Below are 20,717 nucleotides of genomic sequence, written 5' to 3'. Positions count from 1 at the left end.
AGTGCTGTTTGCAGACATTAACTTTCTGGCACTTGTGGCTTGAGTCACACATGGTGGCAGTAGCAGCCCCTCAAGTGTAGAGCGAATGCCAGTGGCTTGAGGCAGGGCCAGGCACGCTCACACTGTCTGCTCCAGGCTTCTCACTGAGTTCCCTGCCATTGCAGCATTCTTTTCCTCCTACTGCAGCAAACTCCGGGGACTAGAAGCAAGACCTCCCTTGGCTCGGTTTCATTCCCCAGCTAAATGAGGCTCCACAGGGGCTACAGAATCCACACCTCAGTGGGTTTGTGTGTGTCTGGGGTTCCCTCTCTGCCCCTCTGCCCCAGGACTTTACGATGACACTCTACCTGAGGCACTACTGGAAGGACGAGAGGCTGTCTTTTCCAAGCACCAACAACCTCAGCATGACATTTGATGGCAGGCTGGTCAAGAAGATCTGGGTCCCTGACATGTTTTTCGTGCACTCCAAACGCTCCTTCATCCATGACACCACCACAGACAATGTCATGTTGCGGGTCCAGCCCGATGGGAAAGTGCTCTACAGTCTCAGGTAGGAAGAAAAGCAGATTGTTCATATTAACCAAGAAAAGCATTGGTTTCACAACAGCAGTTTGGGTTTTTGGCTCTGAATGTCTACTTTCTAACTTTTCAGTAGCTGCCAGCTTCTCAACATCAAGGAAAACTAACTTTATATGTGAGTAGAAATTTTAAAGAATTAGTCTTGAAAATACATTTGGGGCAATTTCTCAAGCTGATACTATTCTATATGTTATCTTTCAATAATAAACAAGTTTTTTTCTCTAGTAGGAGTCAGAGAAATAGATAGTGTGTTCTCAAGGACTTACCTCCTACAATCTCTCTGATTCCCGTTTTTCAGGAACATTTTAGAACTTTTGTTTAAAAAAAGTTCTTTTGCTTCATCTGGCCACCGCAGGCATGTTTTTTCTCCTTTCTCTCCATAGTGTTCTACTTGAGAAACTATGGGGACCCCTGGCAACTTTATGACTTGACGTGCCATTCCGAACATCACGTTTTAAATATAATAAATAAAATCTTCTTACCAGTTCAGACACTTTAAAAACATTTAATTGCTCATTAAACGCTGGCCTGAGGAAGCTTTCCTTAAACCCAGCTCCACAGTGTGGTTTTCAGGCTGCACAGGAGCTTTAGAAACTCATGGTACTCTAGGCATGTGGAGATGAGCAGCAGGCCTTCACAGAGAAGGGATGTGGTCACTTGCTGTGGTCTGCTCCTATTTTGCTGTGTGGACGGTGCATTCCAGTTTCACGGACTTTGCTTTGGCCTCCATGTTGATGAATGGTAAAGATGAATCCACACATCAGTGTATAAGTAGAAGGTTCATGGATAGTTGCACAGTAGACCTATAGATCTATAGAGTCAGAGATTGCAATGTTGAAGCTGACTTTCTGTCCCCATTCCCCAAAGGAATATTTATGATGATCCCTCCATACTCATTCTGGCTTGGAACTTAAGTAATTAGGTACCTGACACGGAGTGGGGATTATGGGGTTTTCATCTTTGAGGCTTAAAATGCTTCCTCCCATAAGAAGTACTCAGGCAGATGCAGGATGTGCAACCCCTTCCCCAAGCCATGTTGAGCTGGTTCTCCCTGAAGTCCTCATTTCTGAAGCAGGTTTTCTTTTTTTTTCATTCTTTTCTTTATTTCTTTTCTTCTTTTATTTACAGAGTTTTGCTCTATTGCCCAGGCTGGAGTGCAGTGGCATGATCATGGCTTACTGCAGCCTCAACCTCTCAGACCCAAGCAATAATCTGACCTCAGTCTCCCAAGTGGCTGGGACCAAAGGCATGTGCCACTATGCCCAGATAAATTTTTTAAAATTATTTTTGTAAAGACAGAATGTCCCTATATTGGCTTAGGCTAGTCTTGAACTCCTGAGCTCAAGCTGTCCTCTCACATTGGCCTCCCAAAGTACTGGGATTACAGGTGTGAGCCACCACACCTGGCCCACTGAGACAGGTTTTCAAGGCATCTTAAGGCTCAGAAACTACCAACACAACAACACAACTCAATGGCATCACTAGGGCTACAGAGTTCTAGACCATAACATATGTGACCATTGGTATGCCAGTAAATGTTTAACAATTGGTTACCTGGGGGGAAAGTATGCATATCTATGTGTATATAAGTTTATTGTAAACATCACTGACATAAAGGATGTATAATGCTCTTTATTATAAATTCTATGTATTTATAACTTAAGCATGATTTCCTAGTTCTTGGAAAAACCACTGTAAGTTTTTTATAATTCTGTCATCAACAAATGAATGTAGAGCTGATGAATGTTGGTTGATATTTTCTTTTCCATTAGTGAGACAAAAGTGAAACAATGAAGAACTGTGTAGGAACTTTACTCATTCATCAAAGAAAAAGCAAGTTCTTTGCTGAATTGGATGATAGCTTTCAAATATTGAAATATATCCTCAATATTTTGTACTACTCACAATGTAATGGTAATAGGCATAACACCCTTTTAGGCTTAATCTGCCTTAAGTCTAGACAATCAACAAAACAATAAATCAAGCCCTGATTTGTCATGTTTGCTGATTTCTGTAGTGTAAATACTCCCATCCTGGCTGATTTCAGGCTCCCAACCTGATGTCACTAAATGCAGAATTAGGAAGAAATTCATGGCAGCACACCATTATGCAGTATTTCCACTATACAGATGCAATAAGTGTAAATGGTTTCAAGAATATAGATAATAATAAAATGTAGTTAAATAATTAGGAAGTGATGAGTATTTTTTACTTTTGTTTTTACAAGATAAGTCTGGTGAATTCTCTCAGCTTTTGTTTGTCTGGAAAAAGACTATCTCTCCTTTACATTCAAAGGATAATTTTGCTGGATATAATATTCTTGGATGACAGTTTTTTTTCTTTGAGCACTTTGAAAATGTTCTTCTACTTCCTTGTGGTCGGCATAATTTCCACTGGGAAGTCTGTTGTCAGACAAATTGGAGCTTTTTTTTTTTTTTTTTTGGAGATGGAGTCTCACTCTGTCACCTGGGCTAGAGTGCAGTGGTGCAATCTCGGCTCACTGCAACCTCCACCTCTCAGGTTTAAGTTATTCTCCTGCCTCAGCCTGTCAAGTAGCTGGGACTACAGGTGCATACCACCACCCCCGGCTGATTTTTTTGTATTTTAGTAGAGACGAGGTTTCACTGTGTTGCCCAGGCTGGTCTTAAACTCCTGAGCTCAGGCAACCTGCCCACCTCAGCCTCCCAAATTGCTAGGATTACAGGCATAAGCCACTGTGCCTAGCCCAAATTGGAGCTTTTTAATGTGTTATTTGCCTTATTTATCTTGCTGCTTTTAGGATCTTCTCTTTGTTCTTGACCTTTCAGATGGATTGCTATATGCCTGGAGGTAGTCTTATTTGCATTGATTCTGTTTGGTGTCCTCAGACCTTCCTATACCTGTATATTTATCTCTTTCTTGAGTTTTGGAAAGTTTCCTGTTATTATTCCTTTGAATGCACTTTCCACCCCTTGCTCTTGCTCAGCTCTGTCTTGAACACCAATAATTCTTAGATTTGGTCCTTTGAGGTAATTTTCCATATCTTATAGGCAGCCTTTGTTCCTTTTCATTCTTTCTTCTTTTTTTCTCCTCTGACTATATTTTCAAATAGCCAGTCTTCTAGCTCACAGATTCTTTCCTCTGCTTGGTTCATTCTGCTGTTGAGAGCCTCTAAAGAGTTCGTCAGTTCAGCAAATGTATTTCACAGTTCCCGCATTTCTGTTCGATTTTTGTTGTTGTTATTTCAATCTCTTTGCTAAATTTCTTTGATAAATTTCTGAATTGCTTTTTTATGTTATTTTGGATATCACTGCATTTCCTTAAAATTGCTATTTTGGATTCTTGGTCAGAGAGACTACAAATTATGGTCTTGTTAGGATCCCCTTTTGGGGAGGTCCTAATTCCCTGTTTGCTGTTGTTTCTTGTTGGTATACGTCTACGTCTTTGCATTGAAGGATTAGTTATTTATTCCAGTTTTCTCTGTCCAGTTAGTTTTGTTTTTTATTGACTATATCTGTTTAGTGAATCTGTTACTAGGTTGCTGCCTCCTTTTCAGCTCTAGGTGGCACCTTAAGCCCAGGTTTGCCTCACTCCAGTAACCTGTCTGTCTGTGCACTGCCAGTCCCAAATCGGGGAGGTCCCGAGGGGATTATCCTAGCAGTGTGGGAAGGCTGGCTAGGAGTTCGTGCCTAGGGGACCTACAGAATGTTCTTCCTACAGTACTACTGAACAGCCACTCTGATTTGGCATCTCCTTTGGTCAGGTTACAGAGCATAATTTCCAGGATGAGGGTGGTAGTCCTGCCTCCCCTTTGTCTCTGCCTGTTCTCAGGGCTATTTCACCCTTCAGGCAATCATGATGCTTCTCGTTGGTTGAGGTAAGGAGAAATCTCCTGCCAGGGAACCCAAGAAGGTAGGGAATCTGACTGATCACCTCAATTTCACTTTTTCCAGTGTAGAAGTCATGAGTTGGGGGGAGATTTTCCATGCATTTGGTGGCAGGTAGAATGGGAGAGAGGAGCATCAGGGATGTGTAAGTCCAGTTCTCCTACTGTCATCTCAGTTTTTCTACTTCTCTGTGGCCCAGGGAACTGTCTCATCCTCATCCTTGAGCTCTGGGTTGTTGCTGGTGAAAATCTTAGCGTGATATATTTGTTTTTGGTTTTCAGTGGTGGGGAGTGAAGCAGCTTGCCTCTATGCCACGATTTTGGAACTGGAAGCTATTATTTATGTTTTTTAATGTGACATTTAATTTTAATGTTTAATAGTGACTGTGTTTAACAACTGGCTCACAAGCTTCCTAAAAATCTAGCAATCAGCTCCCGAAAGCCTATAGAAGTCTAGTCCAGTGCACCACTGGATGTGAGTGCAAGAAGGGAGTAGAAAATCTTTGGTATGTTCAGAATAAAAAATCCTCAGTGAGCCTCACCCACCAGGAAAACACCTCCTTTCCCTCTCTGTGCGTGAAAACAGATGAGTTAATTCTCATTGCAAATAGAGTTATGAGTTTGTTCAATTTAAATGAAAAAAAAAAAAAGAGATCTGAGTTACTGAAGACCACCACTTTGAAATTTATTTTAAGGAAAACATGTCAGCTCTGTCAGCCACTGGCCAGCTCCTAAAATACATCTAATTAACCATCTCCTCACTTCATTCACTCATTGATTACTCCACCAGATTCTTATTAACAGCCTCCTGGGTGCCACGGTGGCCTGTGGAGTTGTACGAATGAAAGTCATGCCAGGTTCTAGATCAAGCTCTGGGGACATAAAGACAGGAATAGAGGTCAGTGTCCTTCCCGGGACTGTAGGCTAGTGGAGGAGACAGGCACAGAACCCAATGCTTAGTACGCAAATGAGGAATGCAGCAGTGCAGTGGGAGGAGGAGCAGGGAGCCACAGATAACAGGATGATGAGAACAGTTTCCTAGGCATCAGCATACAATAAAAACCGAAATCCACAAGTAAGATGCTCTGTTATGCTTGGTAAATATTGCTAAGGTAATATTGAAAAACCAGTTCCATGACTTTTGAATCCCTAGTCAACTTCAAGATATAAAAGAGTCAGTGAGGCCGGGCGTGGTGGCTCAGGCCTGTAATCCCAGCCCTTTGGAAGGCTGAGACAGCTGGATCATCTGAAGTCAGGAGTTTGATACCAGCCTGGCCAATATGGCAAGATCCCATCTCTACTAAAAATACAAAAATTAGCCGGGCATGGTGGCACATGTCTGTAGTCCCAGCTACTCCGGAGGCTGAGGCTGGAGAATTGTTTGAACCAGGGAGGTGGAGGTTGCGGTGAGCTGAGATCGCACCACTGCACTCCAGCCTGGGAGACAGAGCGACGATGTAAAAAAAAAAAAAAAAGAAGAAGAAGAAGAAGAGGAGTCAATGACAGCGGGAGAAAGGAAAGATTTATGAAATTTTCCCGGGAGAGCACTGTGGGCATGCCGTGAGTGGGCCTTCACTGGGACCTCTCAGAAAGGTTGGTGTGTGTGTGCCTGCAGTTTGGGACACGGTGCAGTTAGGTGGGAGAGAAGAGCTGTCTGACCACCCTGGGGGGCAGAACCAGAAGTTTTTGCTGCAGTGGGATCAGCCTGTACTTATCTGTGAGTGTACGTGGAGAGGACGGTGGGTGAACCAAGAGCTGGAGAACAGAAGCCTGCAGTGTGGAGGCACCCAGTCGTGGGAGTGAGGAAGCCAGGAAAAAAGTATCAGCTTCCACCAGGTAGCAGGCCCAGAGAGCAGGAAACTGCCCAGCCACAGAACTACCCTGCGCCCACCTCCCTGTCTCCTTGCACTTCCACCTGTGCGGGAGGAGATCAGAGATGGGCAGAAACTGATCACTCAAATGCCAACTTGTTTTTTTATTTTTTTTATTTTTTCGATGGAGTCTCGCTCTGTCGCCCAGGCTGGAGTGCAGTGGTGCGATCTTGGCTCGCTGCAACCACTGCCTCCCAGGTTCAAGTAATTTTCCTGCCTCAGCCTCCTGAGTAGCTGGGACTACAGGCACCCACCACTACACCCGTCAAATGCCAACTTTTTATCTTAGCTGAGGAGGGACAGCAGAAGTCTTCATTTGAATGAACTTTGAAGCTAATGAATACCTCAGACCAAAACTCTTAATTTCTGAATTAAGGTGTTGTGTGTAACTTAAGAGGGTTTTGACTATTACATGAGAGTGAACAGAAGAGCCACGGGACCTGCCAAGTTTCCATCCAGGGCAGGGAAGAGCCCCTCCAATGAATGCTTTAAAGGGACTTGTGGAAATGACAATAAACATGGGCTTTGATTACATCACAAATAGTTGTTTTATGTATAGGTTATACGGAGAGAAGCATCAACTCAGGGTGGGAAGACCCATTCTGATTATGTCTGTAAATCTGAAAACAGCTATTCCTGTACCAACTAACAGAAAGAGAAGGAGTATTCAGTCCCCTTGTTCGTAGCAAAACATTTCCTTCATTGGGCATTCTACGTCCCTAAAGTTAGCTCCAAGTGTCCCTGAAGTTAGTTCTTAGCTTATTTCATGTTGATGATGCCATTGGGCATCGTTATGTGATGATGTACCCACAGAAATGGAAACCCATCCATTACACATCTGAGTCAGCTGCCAGCCTGACCCCCACCTCAACCCCTGCACTCTAACATTCCCTGTTTATCAGGATTTCCAGGAGATATAAGACCACCCAGCTGCTGGCAATCAAAAATGCCTCATAGATAGAATACATCCTCAAAGCAGTGGGAAAAAATGAGGCAAATGTTTGAAAAATTCCATTTCAAGAATGCTCTTTTCCTTGAAATTTCCATTTAAATTAAAAGTGATTTTTCTTTTTGACCATGAAATTATTCATATAATTTCCACAACTTTTACATAGCAAATATTGCGTGGTCGAAGGAAAAGTAGTCCACTCGGCACCAGCGAAGAAGAGTTAATCGTGTCCTGCTGCGAAATTTCCCACTGGATAGGAGCCTTTTCACCTGTGAAGAATGATCTGTATGTGTTTGGCTTTTGATGCAGAAGCCTCTTTCCCAGTGTAAACTCTGAAATAAAATCACTCAATGTCAGCAAGTGCTTGCCTGTTAACACGATAAGACCTTTCAGTGTTTTTCCATTACTTTGATCTCCAAGGAATTATCCACTAACAACACATATGTCCACTATACTATTATCAATATAAAAATATCAACATTGTTAAAGAAAAAGTGCCAGGCTTGGCAACTGGGGTAAGTGTACACCGTATTGTATACGATATTGAATATCAATAAAATCAATAAAAGAACAAAAGAACTGGAATTTATCTGAAACAGGAGACAATATATGGTCCTAGGGCTTCTTTTAAGAAACCACACCATGTAAGTTTTTATTTCACATTATTATATTGATTGAGACCATTGCTTCTTTAAAATGCTTGAATGTGGTAAGAGTTAGCAGAGACATTCTATTTGCCTCACACTGACCCTTGGGTTAAACATAAATGCCAAAGAGTACTCCAGTGAGGGTATCTCTCTTAAGCTACTTATCTAAACCCTGACACGTTGCTTATGAAGTATGAGAAGAGGCATTTATGATACTGGAAGGAAGCAGAGGCTTTTCTGTTTGTTTTATCATTTTGCACTTGTCTTTTGCAGGCTCTGAATAAATCAATTTTGTCTTTTTCGCCCTAGGGTTACAGTAACTGCAATGTGCAACATGGACTTCAGCCGATTTCCCTTGGACACACAAACGTGCTCTCTTGAAATTGAAAGCTGTGAGTAGACTTGTGCCCAGGCATCAGCACACAGCTCCCGATAATTCTCAACACCTCTAACTCTCAGCTGCAGGAACAGTGTGTGTTCCTTATTCATGAGTAGACTTTTTTTTTTTTTTTTTTTTTTTTTTTTTCAGTCTGAGTCTCACACTGTCCCCTGGGCAGGAGTGCAGTGGTGCGGTCTCTCTGCTCACTGCAACCTCTGCCTCCCAGGTTCAAGTGATTCTCCTGCCTCAGCCCCCCAAGTAGCTGGGATTACAGGTGTCTGCCACCACACCTGGCTAATTTTTTGTATTTTTGGTAGAGACGGAGTTTCACTATATTGGCCAGGCTGGTCTCGAATGGCTGACCTTGTGATCCACCTGCCTTGGCCTCCCAAAGTGCTGGGATTACAGGCGTGAGCCACCGCGCCCAGTCTTCATGACTATACTTTTAAAGTAATGTGTTAGATTGAAGCTAGGTCTAGGGTAATTTTAAATATCAGGAACAAATTTGAAACTAAAATCTTCATTGCCATAACTGGCCTTTTTAATGCCCTGTGGCAATGGTTTTAAACTTTGTTCTATTGAGTCAGGGTAACTGCTTGGGGAGGGGAAGGAGAGGGATAAGCGAATGTGGGTCTCCTTCCAGGCCCTTTGCCACACACACACACACACACACACACACACACACACACACACACATGAGTTCATCCAGAGAGCTCATTTTTGATATGTTTTATTGCTCTTCTGAATGTAATTTCTGCTGAAGAAAGGATTTCCTGGCCAAAACAAGTTTGACAACAGTTGCCCTAGGGAAATGCCACTGCGAGTTCGTGTGGTGGATGAGATTCTCAAGCACAACAAGCGACTTCAGGAAGCTTGCACACACACAGACATCCTGGAAAAGCTAAAAACCAGGCCCCGTGACACCATAGGCGCAGGTGACAAAAGAAAAAATACGCAAATTGGACTATATGAAAATTGTTAATTTTGAGCATCGACATTATCAACAGAGTAAAAAGACAACCCACAAATGGGAGAATATATTGATAAATCATCTATCTGATTAAGATTGATATCCGGAATATAAAGAGAACAACTAAAACTCAACAACAACAACAAAACAATCTGCTTAAAAAAAATGGACAAAAGACTTGAATAGACATTTCTCCAAAGAAGGTATACAAATGGCCAAGAAGCACATGAAAAGATGTTCAACATCGCTAATCATTAGGAAAATGCAAACCAAAACTACAATGAGTTACATTTACTGGGATGGATACTGTCAACAAAACAGAAAACAATGCTGGGGAGGATGTGAATAAATTAGAACCCTTATGCTTTGTGGGTAGTAATGTATAATGGTGCAGCCACTGGGGAAAACAGCTCCTCAAAAAATTAAAACAATGGCTGGGCACGGTTGCTCACACCTGTAATCCCAGCACTGTGGGTGGCCGGGGTTAGAGGATCACTTGAGTCCAGAAGTTGAAGACCAGCCCGGGGAACATAGTAAGACCCTGTCTCTACAAAAAATACAAAAATGTGCCGGGCATGGTGGCTGGTACCTGTGGTCCCAGCTACTCGGGAGGCTGAAGCAGGAGAATCACTGGAGCCCAAGAGCCTGAGCCTGCAGTGAGCTATGATTGTACCACTGCACTCCAGCCTGGGTGAGAAAGCAAGAGCCCTGTCTCAAAAAAAAAAAAAAATTAAGAACATATGATCCAACAAATCCATTTCTGGGTATATAACCAAAATAATTGAAAGCAGGGTCTTGAAAAGGTACTTGTATACTCATATTTATAGCAGTTTTATTCACAATTGCTAAAACATGAAAACAACCCAAGTGTCCATCACTGGATGAATGGATACACAGAATGTAGTATCTGCATACAGTGGAAGAATGCTCAGCCTTAAAACACAAGCGTTTCCGATACATGCTACAGCACGAATGAAACTTGAGGGCAGTGTGCTAAGTGAAATCCGCCAATCGCAAAAGACAAATACTGTATGATTTCACTTTTAAGAGGTACTTAGCAGAGTCAAAATTATAGAGACAGAAAGTAGAATGGTGGTTGCCAGAGGCTGGGGGGAGGGGAAACAGGGATGAGGGGTTATTGTTAAATGGGTATGGAGCTTCAGTTTGGGAAGATGAAAAGAGTTCCGGAGATGGATGGTGGTATGACCATCATAATGGTTGTATTTATGTGGTACTACATTACCACATAAATACTACATGAAAATTTAAAAATGCTGTGCATCAAAACATTATCAACAGAGTAAATGCAACCCACGAATGGGAGAATATACATTGGCAAATGGTATGTCCAACCATAAGAATGGTTGTATTTATGTAGTAATTTTCATGTAGTATAATTTTCATTATATTTATCATGCATCATAAATACAACACTAAGAATGTAGTGCAATACCACTGAAGTTACACTAAAGAATGGTTAAGATGGTAAATTTTATGTTATGTGTATTTTAACACAACACACACACACACACACCCCCCTCCCAGAAACCAGGCCACAGAAAGAGCCAGGCTGAAGCTGTGTAAAATGATCCACATCCACATGCATCTCTGTCCCTCTACATGTCCGCTCCTTTTTCCTCCCTGCCAAAACACTTTCTCTGACAGCACAGGGGACACCCTTGTGACTCCTACACTCCCCCTGAACGCTGGCACTCCCTGGCAGTGTCAAAGCCCGAGTGAGGGTTCTCACTGGTCCAGGGCACTTTGTAAGCCAGCCTGGGCTTGTGGCAGTGGATCAGGTGTTTGTCCCCTGGCTCCAATCACCTGGGACCAAGGAGTGCAGGGATGTTGACATCACACACCACTGGGGCCAAAGGGACAGCTGCCTAGGGCATTGGATGTGGGGAAAGGGTGTAATAAAACCCAGGACCAAGGGAGCGGCTGCTTATTGCACAATGGCTTTACCTCTGCCTTGTCATGCAACCCTCACAAGAGCCTGATGAGCAGGTTATCATCATTTTACAAAGGAGGGACAGAGCTCGGTGGCAGAGCCAGACTGAAATACTGAGTTCATTGTCTCCAGAACTTAGTTTTCCCTACTATGCCTGGGCAGCTTCTGCCTCCATCTGGAATGTAGCCTTTTTTCAGGTTGTATTGGTCATGGCTCCACCAAATAAACAGAACCAGTAGGATATACAGAGTAGAGATTTATCGCACGGAAGTGGCTAGCGGGATTGTGGGGGCTGGCTAAGAGTCGCACATCTGCGGGGCAGGCCATCGGGAGTGCAGGAGGGGCGCTCTGGGGCAGGAGCGGATGCCACAGTCCACAGGTGGGATTTCTTCTTCCAGGAAGCCTCAGCTCTGCCCCTAAGACCTTTCACCTGATGGAATCAGGCCCACCCAGATTATCCAGGAAAATCCCCTTTAAAGTCCACTGGTTGCAGATGTTAGTCACACCTGCAAAACACTGTTACAGATTACTGTTTGTTTGCATAATTGGGTACCATAGCCAAGCCGAGTTGACTCATGAAACTGACCATCACACAGGTCAAGTGTTAGAAAACAGGAATAAAATAGTGCCAGGGAGTCCTGGAAGGAATTGTTTACACATGAGCAGACTGGACTGGCAGTGCCATGTGGCTTTTCCTCAGTTATGCTCAGGCTGGAGGTAGGTTTGTTCACTCGGAGTTCACCGGAAGCAGGTGAGGGAAGGGGAAATGGTAGCACCAGAAAGGGTGATGATCATGGAGACACTTCGACTTTACCCTGAGTAGGAGTAACTGGAGTCCTACAGAGGAGGGACTTGTTCCACTCCCATCTCTTTGTGGGTCTTTTCTTGCTAAAATGCAGCCTTTATTACCTGATAGTGTTTACAGATACTTGCCATCAATTGATGAGTCGCCACACTTTGAAAGAAGAAAGGAAAAGGCTAAATTACTCCCTGTTTGTAAGGCTGAGCCATGTGAAATTTTGCCAATATTTAACCATTTCTAACTTACAAAAATAGCAATTTCACTTGATTGAACCTAATAAATGGCAGAATTTTAGCGTGAAACTTTTGCAGAAGTATGAGCATTTGGGCTTGAGAACTTTGCTCTGATGACTTTTGAAAGAGTGGAGATAATTAAATTTGTCTTTTTGGATATTGTTTTGCTTTATTTAGACTGTGGTTTGTTTTTCAAACTATCATATCACAATCCCAGTATCAGTGTGGGAGGTCAGGGCACAGCTTCCACGTAGCCCCACAGACCATCCTGTCTTGCCACCACCTTGTGTCTGACGCTGGCCCCTGTCTTTTCAGATGCCTATACAGAAGATGACCTCATGCTGTACTGGAAAAAAGGCAACGACTCCTTAAAGACAGATGAACGGATCTCACTCTCCCAGTTCCTCATTCAAGAATTCCACACTACCACCAAACTGGCTTTCTACAGCAGCACAGGTAAGTGTGGGGTGAGGGCTGAGAGTCAGGGCGGCTTCAGCTTGGTCTCAGAGGTTCGCCCTCTATTACAGGAAAGGTTTGAATTGGTCATCAATTGAGCAGTGTCACTTATATTTGAAACTAAAGACAGAGGCAGGGTGCAGTGGCTCACGTCCCAGCACTTTGGGAGGCCAAGGTGGATGCATCGCTTGAGCTTAGGAGTTCAAGACCAGCCTGGCCAACATGGCGAAACTCAGTCTCTACTAAAAATACAAAAATTAGCCAAGCATGGTGGCACATACCTGTAGTCCCAGCTACCCGGAAGACTAAGGTGGGAGATCCCTTGAGCCCTGGAGTTCGAGGTTACAGTGAGCCGAGATCACGCCACTGCACTCCAGCCTGGGCGACAGAGTGAGACCCTGTCTCAAAAGAAAAGAAAAGAAAAGAAAAGAAACTAAAGACAGAAATCCTAAGTGAAATCTAGTGGGTAGCAAGCAGTGGGTGGAAGTGATTTTTTTGATACCACCAATGCATCAGAGTAATAACCTAAAAAATTAGTAAGGACTGAAAACATAAGCCGCGTGAGCGGGTTTATTTGAGACAATCGCATTGCCAGCTTAGTAGGCATCTCAACCATGATATGCCGATCTGAGCCTCCTCCTTGACAGCAAGAAACAAGTATAATTCAGGTCTGTTGTTTTCAATTTACGTTCTCCCTGCTCCAGCCAGCCCCATGGGGTCACTCCACTCTTGACCAGTCTGCTCTTGCTATGCTGCTTGCACGGCCCCTCCTGGTGACTCCCTTCTAAGTCTCAGTGCAGTCCCCTGTGGACCCAGTTGTTCCTTTTTGAACCAAGGGTCGGGACAGGCTCACCCTCTCCTGTTGCCTGAGGGCATGCTCTGTGACCTCTCTCCTGGGAGTTTGCCTGCACTAAATAGCTGAGGTTAACTCGCTCCATTTCTTGCCTTTAAAAAAAAAAAAAATTTCAATAGTTTTAGGGATACTAATGGGAATACTAGTGGGTTTTGATTACATCAATGAATTGTATAGTGGTGAAGTCTAGGATTTGTTTTGTTTTGTTTTGAGATGGAGTCTCACTCTGTCGCCCAGGCTGGAGTGCAATGGCCAGGTCTGGACTCACTGCAACCTCTGCCTCCCGGATTCAAGCAATTCTCCTGCCTCAGTCTCCCGAGTAGCTGGGATTACAGGCGCCCACTGTCAAGGCTGGCTAATTTTTGTATTTTTAGTAGGGATGGGGTTTCACCATGTTGGCCAGGCTGGTCTCGAACTTTTGACCTCAAATGATTCGCCCGCCTCGGCCTCCCAAAGTACTGGGATTACAGGTGTGAACCACTGTGCCCGGCCAAAGTCTAGGATTTTAGTACATCTGTCACCTGAGTGGTGTACATTGTACCCAATAGGTAGTTTTTCATCCCTCACTCTCCTCCCACCCTCCCTGCTTCTGAGTCTCCAGTGTCCACTATACCACTCTGTATGCCTTTGTGTTCCCATAGCTTAGCTCCCACTTATAAGTGAAAACATATGGTATCTGCTTTTCAATTCTTGAGTTATTTCACCTAGAATAATGGCCTCCAGTTCCATCCAAGTTACTGCAAAATACATTATTTCATCTTTTTTTTTTTATGGGAAAGTGGTATTCCATGGTGTGTATATACCGTATTCTCTTTATCCATTCATCTGTTGATGGACACTCAGGTTGATTCCATATCTTTGTAACTGTGAATTGTGCTTCTTGCCTCTTTTTTGACCAGTCACCTTTCAGGATGATTTTGCTCAAATCTTCATGCAGTTTCTATGGCTAAAATTTGCGCAACTGACTGCACAGGGAAGCACATTCTTATTAAATACTCCATGGTCTTTCTAATCTGTAAGAGGGAGAACCAACATAGCACTGCAACCTAGCACATACTATCTCCTGTATCCATCACCCCAAAAGTATTGGTTCCTTGGGGGAACCCTGTTCTTTTGACCCTCAGCATTCTGACAATCCCTCTGCAGTAGCTTGCTGGTAACCAGAGGCGTGTCCCATGCATTATAATGACCCGGGATGCCAAGTTTCCAAGTTCATATTACCAAGTCCGCATCCATTTTATTTTCAGTCCTAGGCATCTCACTCATATAAGGCCTTTTACTTTTTTTTTTCCATCATCCTCCCTTTGTCTTCAACTCCTCCATGCATATGTTTTCCTTGTTAAGGATACAAAAGAAGAGCTAAAATGTAGCTGGACCTGTGATTGTTCACTGTGTTCCTAAATACAATGTTGTATGTAACTTTCTTTTTTAACTTAAAGCACATTTCTCCCCTTAAGGAATCTAAAGAGATTGTTTAAATCAGTGCTTCTCAAACTTTGACGTGCATATGAATTATGAACAAATAATAAATATACATATACATATATATACATATATATATATACACACATATACATATTTGTTTTTTTCCTAATAGAGACAGGGTCTCACTCTGTGGCTCAAGCTGGAGTGCAGTGGGGCGATCATAGCTCACTGTAAACTCAAACTCCTGAGCTCAAGTGATCCTCCCACCTCGGCCTCCCAAAGTGCTGGGATTACAGGCATGAGCCACCGCGCCTAGCCGAGAATACTGTTCAATGGACGTCCAATTAAGTAGGTTTGGGTTGGGGCCCAGGTATCTGCATTTATAACAAGCTCCCAGGTGATAGTGAGGTTGCTGAACCCTAGACCAGGTAATGGGAGTAACAGGAGTTTAAATGACCCAGGCATGATGGTGGTTCATACCTGTAATGTCAGCATTTTGGGAGGCTGAAGTGGGTGGATCACTCGAAGCCGGGAGTTCGAGACCAGCCTGGTGAACATAGCAAGACCCAGTCTCTACCAGAAAAATTTAAAAATTCATTCGGTGTAGTGGTACCAGCTACTTGGGAGGCTGAGGTGGGAGGATTGCTTGCACCCAGGAGTTCGAGGCTGCTGTGAGCCAAGATTGCACCACTGCACTCCAGCCTGGTGACAGATCAAGACCCTGTCTTAAAAAAAGAAAAAAATTTAAATGATCTTTTCAAGGGGTTCCCTTTGTAAATAGGACAAGGGCCAAAGGTTTCTCGAAACAGATGCACCTAGGTGGTATGTGTTGCTGTATAATCACTTTGTTCCATGATTTATCTCACTTTCACCTTATAAAGACATGGTCCAAGAGTCCATTGGAGTGTCTAAGGCACTTACGATTTCCTGAATAAAATGTGTTTTATGAAGGAGCCATGATGTGTACTGTCTTTTATTCCTGTGTCCCCCAGGCTGGTACAACCGTCTGTACATTAACTTCACGTTGCGTCGCCACATCTTCTTCTTCTTGCTCCAAACTTATTTCCCCGCCACCCTAATGGTCATGCTGTCCTGGGTGTCCTTCTGGATCGACCGCAGAGCTGTGCCTGCCAGAGTCCCCTTAGGTAAGGAATATCTCAAGTGCATATTCCAAGCATCTGCAAATATAGGTATTAACAATTCCTTCCAGATAAAACCATTCTTTTCAAATTGATTCTGTACCCCTTTTGGCGTTATGACTTGGAAAAACTCAAGAGTTATTTATTTATAGGTAAAATCCCATAATTAGGAATCTATGTAGCAAAATGCTTTCCAGGACTCTGCAGGTGCCCATCCAAACAGACCCCCTTTAGTCTTATCGAAGCCATGTTCCAGGGTGGGTGAGCCTGGTCTTTAGGTGCCTTCTTTGCTCACCTGCAAAATGAATCATGTCCTACAACAGTGTTTCTCAAATGGTAGCTCAAGGGCTCTTTGTGATAGAATCTTTGTGGGAAATTGTTAAAAACGAAGGGTCCTGGGTCTCATCTGCATCTATAGAATGAGAATCTCTGAGGGAGGATCAGGAACCTGCATTTTTTACAGGCTCTCCCAGTAATTATTCTATGCACTCAAGTCTGAGAATCCCTTCTCTATAAGCATTCCACTTATGGCTATTTGCCATCAGCTCTTTTTCTCACCTTAAGTATTGTACCCATTTATACACACCACCATTGCTCAGACAGTTCAGGGGCTGCAGGGGAGAATGCGACCCACCAGGTTTTAGTGAAACTGGATTGGAGCTGGCCCTTAAGATGACCCCAATCCCCTGTGATTTGCTGTTTGCCAAACAAATGTTCTGAGCTTAATTTGAAATCCCGGGCAAATTTCCATGGACAGATGCCTTGTCCTCTAACAGTTGTTCCATAGCTTGAACAGTTACTGTGCTAAATAGATAAACACTCTAGTTTTAAAATCTGTTTCCTATAAATGAAGTTAATGTTGTCATCCTTAGTGAAATTGACCCATGAATCCTCAAGTGAACAATGCTGAATGGGCAGCTAGGGCCAGCATGGTGGTGGCTGCTGGGGGTGCCCTGGCAGCTGTCAACACAGGCCCGGGACAACAGGACTGCACACCAAGAGCCAGGACATGATATTAAAATAAACCTTATGGGCTTTTTCCCCTTGATGGAGCAGTAGTTATAAGAAACATATATACCTGTTCATACATGCAACCTCTTATTTTGTAAAACTTGAATTGAAACAAATGTTTTAATGTCAAAATGTCTAGGGTTCTTTGCAGAAGAATAGTGACACAGATGCTATGATGAATACACAGGGTATGCAGAGGGGTGAAAGGGTAGGGATGCAGGGGGAGAGGAACAGGAAAAGCTTCATGAAAAGCTAAATCTTGAAAGATGTGTAGGTGTTTGCTAGACAGTGGAGCAGGGATGGCGACATTCTAGGTTGGGGAGCAGCAGGGACAAATGAGCAGAGGCATGAAACCATCCCGTGTTTGTTGAAAGGCAAGCAAACACTTGTTTCTCATTCTTGTGCTTGCAGGTATCACGACGGTGCTGACAATGTCCACCATCATCACGGGCGTGAACGCCTCCATGCCACGTGTCTCCTACATCAAGGCCGTGGACATCTACCTCTGGGTCAGTTTTGTGTTCGTGTTCCTCTCGGTGCTGGAGTACGCGGCCGTCAACTACCTGACCACCGTGCAGGAGAGGAAGGAACAGAAGCTGAGGGAGAAGGTGACTTTGCCATGCGCTTATAGTGTCTGGTCAGGATGGAGCCTGATCTAGTTCTGGAACCTCAGGCAGGGCAGACCTCCCCTGTAAAGCAGGGTCATGAAACCCTCTCCTGTGCCTACTTCACAGGGTTGTTGTGAAGAGCAAACAAATTGGTGTATTTCAAGTCATTGTGAAATTTACTTTGGGTGACATCTTTCATTCATTGAAACATTTATTTTCCACTTACCACATACTTGGACCACGTCTTAGTTAAGTGTTAGGGAACTTCTTGGTGTTGTTCATAGTTTAGTGAGGGAATCCCAGGAGAAAAATAAATGACAATTTAACATGGTGGAACAAATTATTTATGAACATAAAGGTGTAATAAAAGAATTGTCCAGGGAAGAACTTTCTCATTCTAGGAAATCTTTTTTCATACGTAACCTCATGCATCCTCCACCTTTCCCCAGGTTATCTTCCCTCCCACCTGACTCTCCTTTCCTCCTGCAGTGTGCAGCTCAGGGGTTATCTCCCCCAGCAAACTCTAACCATATTGCAGTAATCTATCCCCACAATGCCAATCCCCATCCCCATAGCAAATGCACATGTTCATGCACACACTTGTAATAATGTGATCTGTAAACATTTTCATCAAGGGCTCATAACAGCTTATGATCTCATGGAGAACAGGGTGATCTATGAATCATGAGCATTCTTCTTGGTCTTTGGTATGGCATTGTGATATTTCCTAAGAGTCAGTATGCAGATTTTAGATCAGCAAAAATGGATACCAGGCTGGGCTCAGTGACTCACGCCTGTAATCCCAGCACTTTGGGAGGCTGAGGTGGGTGGATCACCTGAGAGCAGGAGTTTGAGACCAGCCTGGCCAACATGATGAAACCCCGTCTCTACTAAAAGTACAAAAAATCCGCCTGGCGTGGTGGTGTGTGTCTGTAATCCTAGCTACTTGGGAGGCGGAGGCAGGAGAATCGCTTGAACCCCGGAGGCAGAGGTTGCAGTGAGCTGAGACTGATTGTGCCATTGCACTCCAGCCTGGGCAATGAGAGCGAAACTCAAGTCTCAAAAAAAAAAAAAAAAAAAAGATACTTACCCTCTTCCCAAACTGGGAATACCAGAAACCAGAAAAAGGTAACACCCTCCACTATGCAGTTCCTTTTGAAGGGCTTCTGAGAGGTGATGCTGAGCTCACACCCCAGTGTGTTTGCTGTGTTTGCAGCTTCCCTGCACCAGTGGATTACCTCCGCCCCGCACTGTGATGCTGGATGGCAACTACAGTGACGGGGAGGTGAATGACCTGGACAACTACATGCCAGAGAATGGAGAGAAGCCTGACAGGATGATGGTGCAGCTGACCCTGGCCTCAGAGAGGAGCTCCCCACAGAGGAAAAGTCAGAGAAGCAGCTACGTGAGCATGAGAATCGACACCCACGCCATTGATAAATACTCCAGGATCATCTTTCCAGCGGCATACATTTTATTCAATTTAATATACTGGTCTATTTTCTCCTAGATGTTTGTAATTCTATAAATTTCACATTTCCATGGCATGCACTACAGAAATAACTGTATAATGAAAAAGAATTTAAGGGTATGGTTAAAAAAAAGTCCCAGGACCCACCCATGTTTTCACTATCCCTTCTGCAGTTTTGCAACGCTACATTGACAAGACACTTACTGGTTTAATTTGTACTTATTAACCATCTATTGAATATACAGCATTATATTAGGTGCTGCAGGAGTATGACTCTGTAGCGATTGATGTTAGTTGTCACCCAGATCCCCTGGAAAAGCACACTACCAGTGTTGTGGGCACATTTAGTTCCACCCATTAGACCCTTGATGCTATTCACATGAATAATTTATTTTCCTCGAGTGTCATTACATTCTTCAGGCTAGGTGGACTTGGAAGCACCTAAAGGCCATTTGCATGAAATTCACATGCACCTAAATCCTCACTTTGACAGAAACTCATGCTTCAGTTTATAACCTATTACCTATTTTGTATGCGACTCTGCCTCTGCATGTTTATTTTAATAAAAGGCAATGATAATATTCACATTATTTTTCTTTATATGCTGTGGTTCACAAGTTTTACTCCTTCACAAGAAAAACTCTTTAGATTGGTGCAATTGCTTCTGATTTTGGTAAAAGTTTCCCTGGTAGGGAAACTTGGAAGATTAGAGTACACACATGCATTTTGTCTGTTGTGTCATAGAGGTAACTAGGCTAGAAAATTTGTGTTTAAATGGTCCCTTTTTATATAATCACCACTTCGTGTATCTTCTTCTTGGAGCATGTCCTTGTTCAAAGAGAAGTCCTTTCTCAGTGATATGATGTCTTCACTGAGGAACTTGGGTAGAGAATGATTTCTTCTGCATAAACATTTCAAGGAAATACATTATTTGGGACTACTTGTAACTCATTAGAATGAGAAATACTCACACGGTTTCTTAAGAGAAAAAGAAAATCAGAAAGCAAAATAAATGGGAAGACGTCACTGGACATCTGCATTTATACTCGAAATGCCAGCATTTTCTATGAACCAGAAAACTGCCATCACCTAGACCACACAGCCCAGATACCAGGCAAAAGGATGGCCCAATGGCAACTGATGTTAGGGCATGGGGTAAAGGAGAGGGTTCTAATTTGATGTATCATTGAAAAACAGTTATTTATATTATATATCTACTATATAGATCAACCCCCACCAAACTTACCCAAACAGCATTTGTTTTATTTGAAACTCACTTTAATAAAGTGAATTATATACACAATAATGTCATTTTCATTTCAAAGTTAATTTGACTCATCACCAGTACTAAATATTATATTTCTACATATGCAGGCCTGTATACTAATTTGAAAAAGCCTATTTGCCTAAACCCTAATTATAATGTAATCTCCCATTATCTCCAATGAAAACTCGCCAAAAGAAAGTTTTTTGGCAAACTTGAATAAACTTAAAGGGATTTAGATGAA

The 20,717-nt window shown here is 43.2% G+C and overlaps 1 protein-coding gene across 1 annotated transcript in view; it reads left to right on the top strand.

The window, feature by feature from the left end:
• The window catches only part of GABRR1 (gamma-aminobutyric acid type A receptor subunit rho1), a 39,527-nt gene extending 19,733 nt beyond the window's left edge, over positions 1–19,794 (top strand). The window contains exons 5-10 of the mRNA XM_050789548.1: positions 327–550; positions 8,221–8,303; positions 12,562–12,702; positions 15,973–16,125; positions 17,542–17,738; positions 18,955–19,794. Coding sequence (XP_050645505.1) covers positions 327–550; positions 8,221–8,303; positions 12,562–12,702; positions 15,973–16,125; positions 17,542–17,738; positions 18,955–19,248 — 1,092 coding nt within the window. The 3' untranslated portion in view covers positions 19,249–19,794. The remainder of the gene's footprint in view (positions 1–326; positions 551–8,220; positions 8,304–12,561; positions 12,703–15,972; positions 16,126–17,541; positions 17,739–18,954) is intronic.
• The last annotated feature ends 923 nt before the right edge of the window (positions 19,795–20,717 follow it).

The sequence above is a fragment of the Macaca thibetana genome, chromosome 4 (assembly GCF_024542745.1).
Source record: "Macaca thibetana thibetana isolate TM-01 chromosome 4, ASM2454274v1, whole genome shotgun sequence".
Lineage (NCBI taxonomy): Eukaryota > Metazoa > Chordata > Mammalia > Primates > Cercopithecidae > Macaca > Macaca thibetana.
The sequence above is the reverse complement of the archived record's forward strand: the minus strand, read 5'-3'. Positions and strand labels throughout refer to the sequence as shown.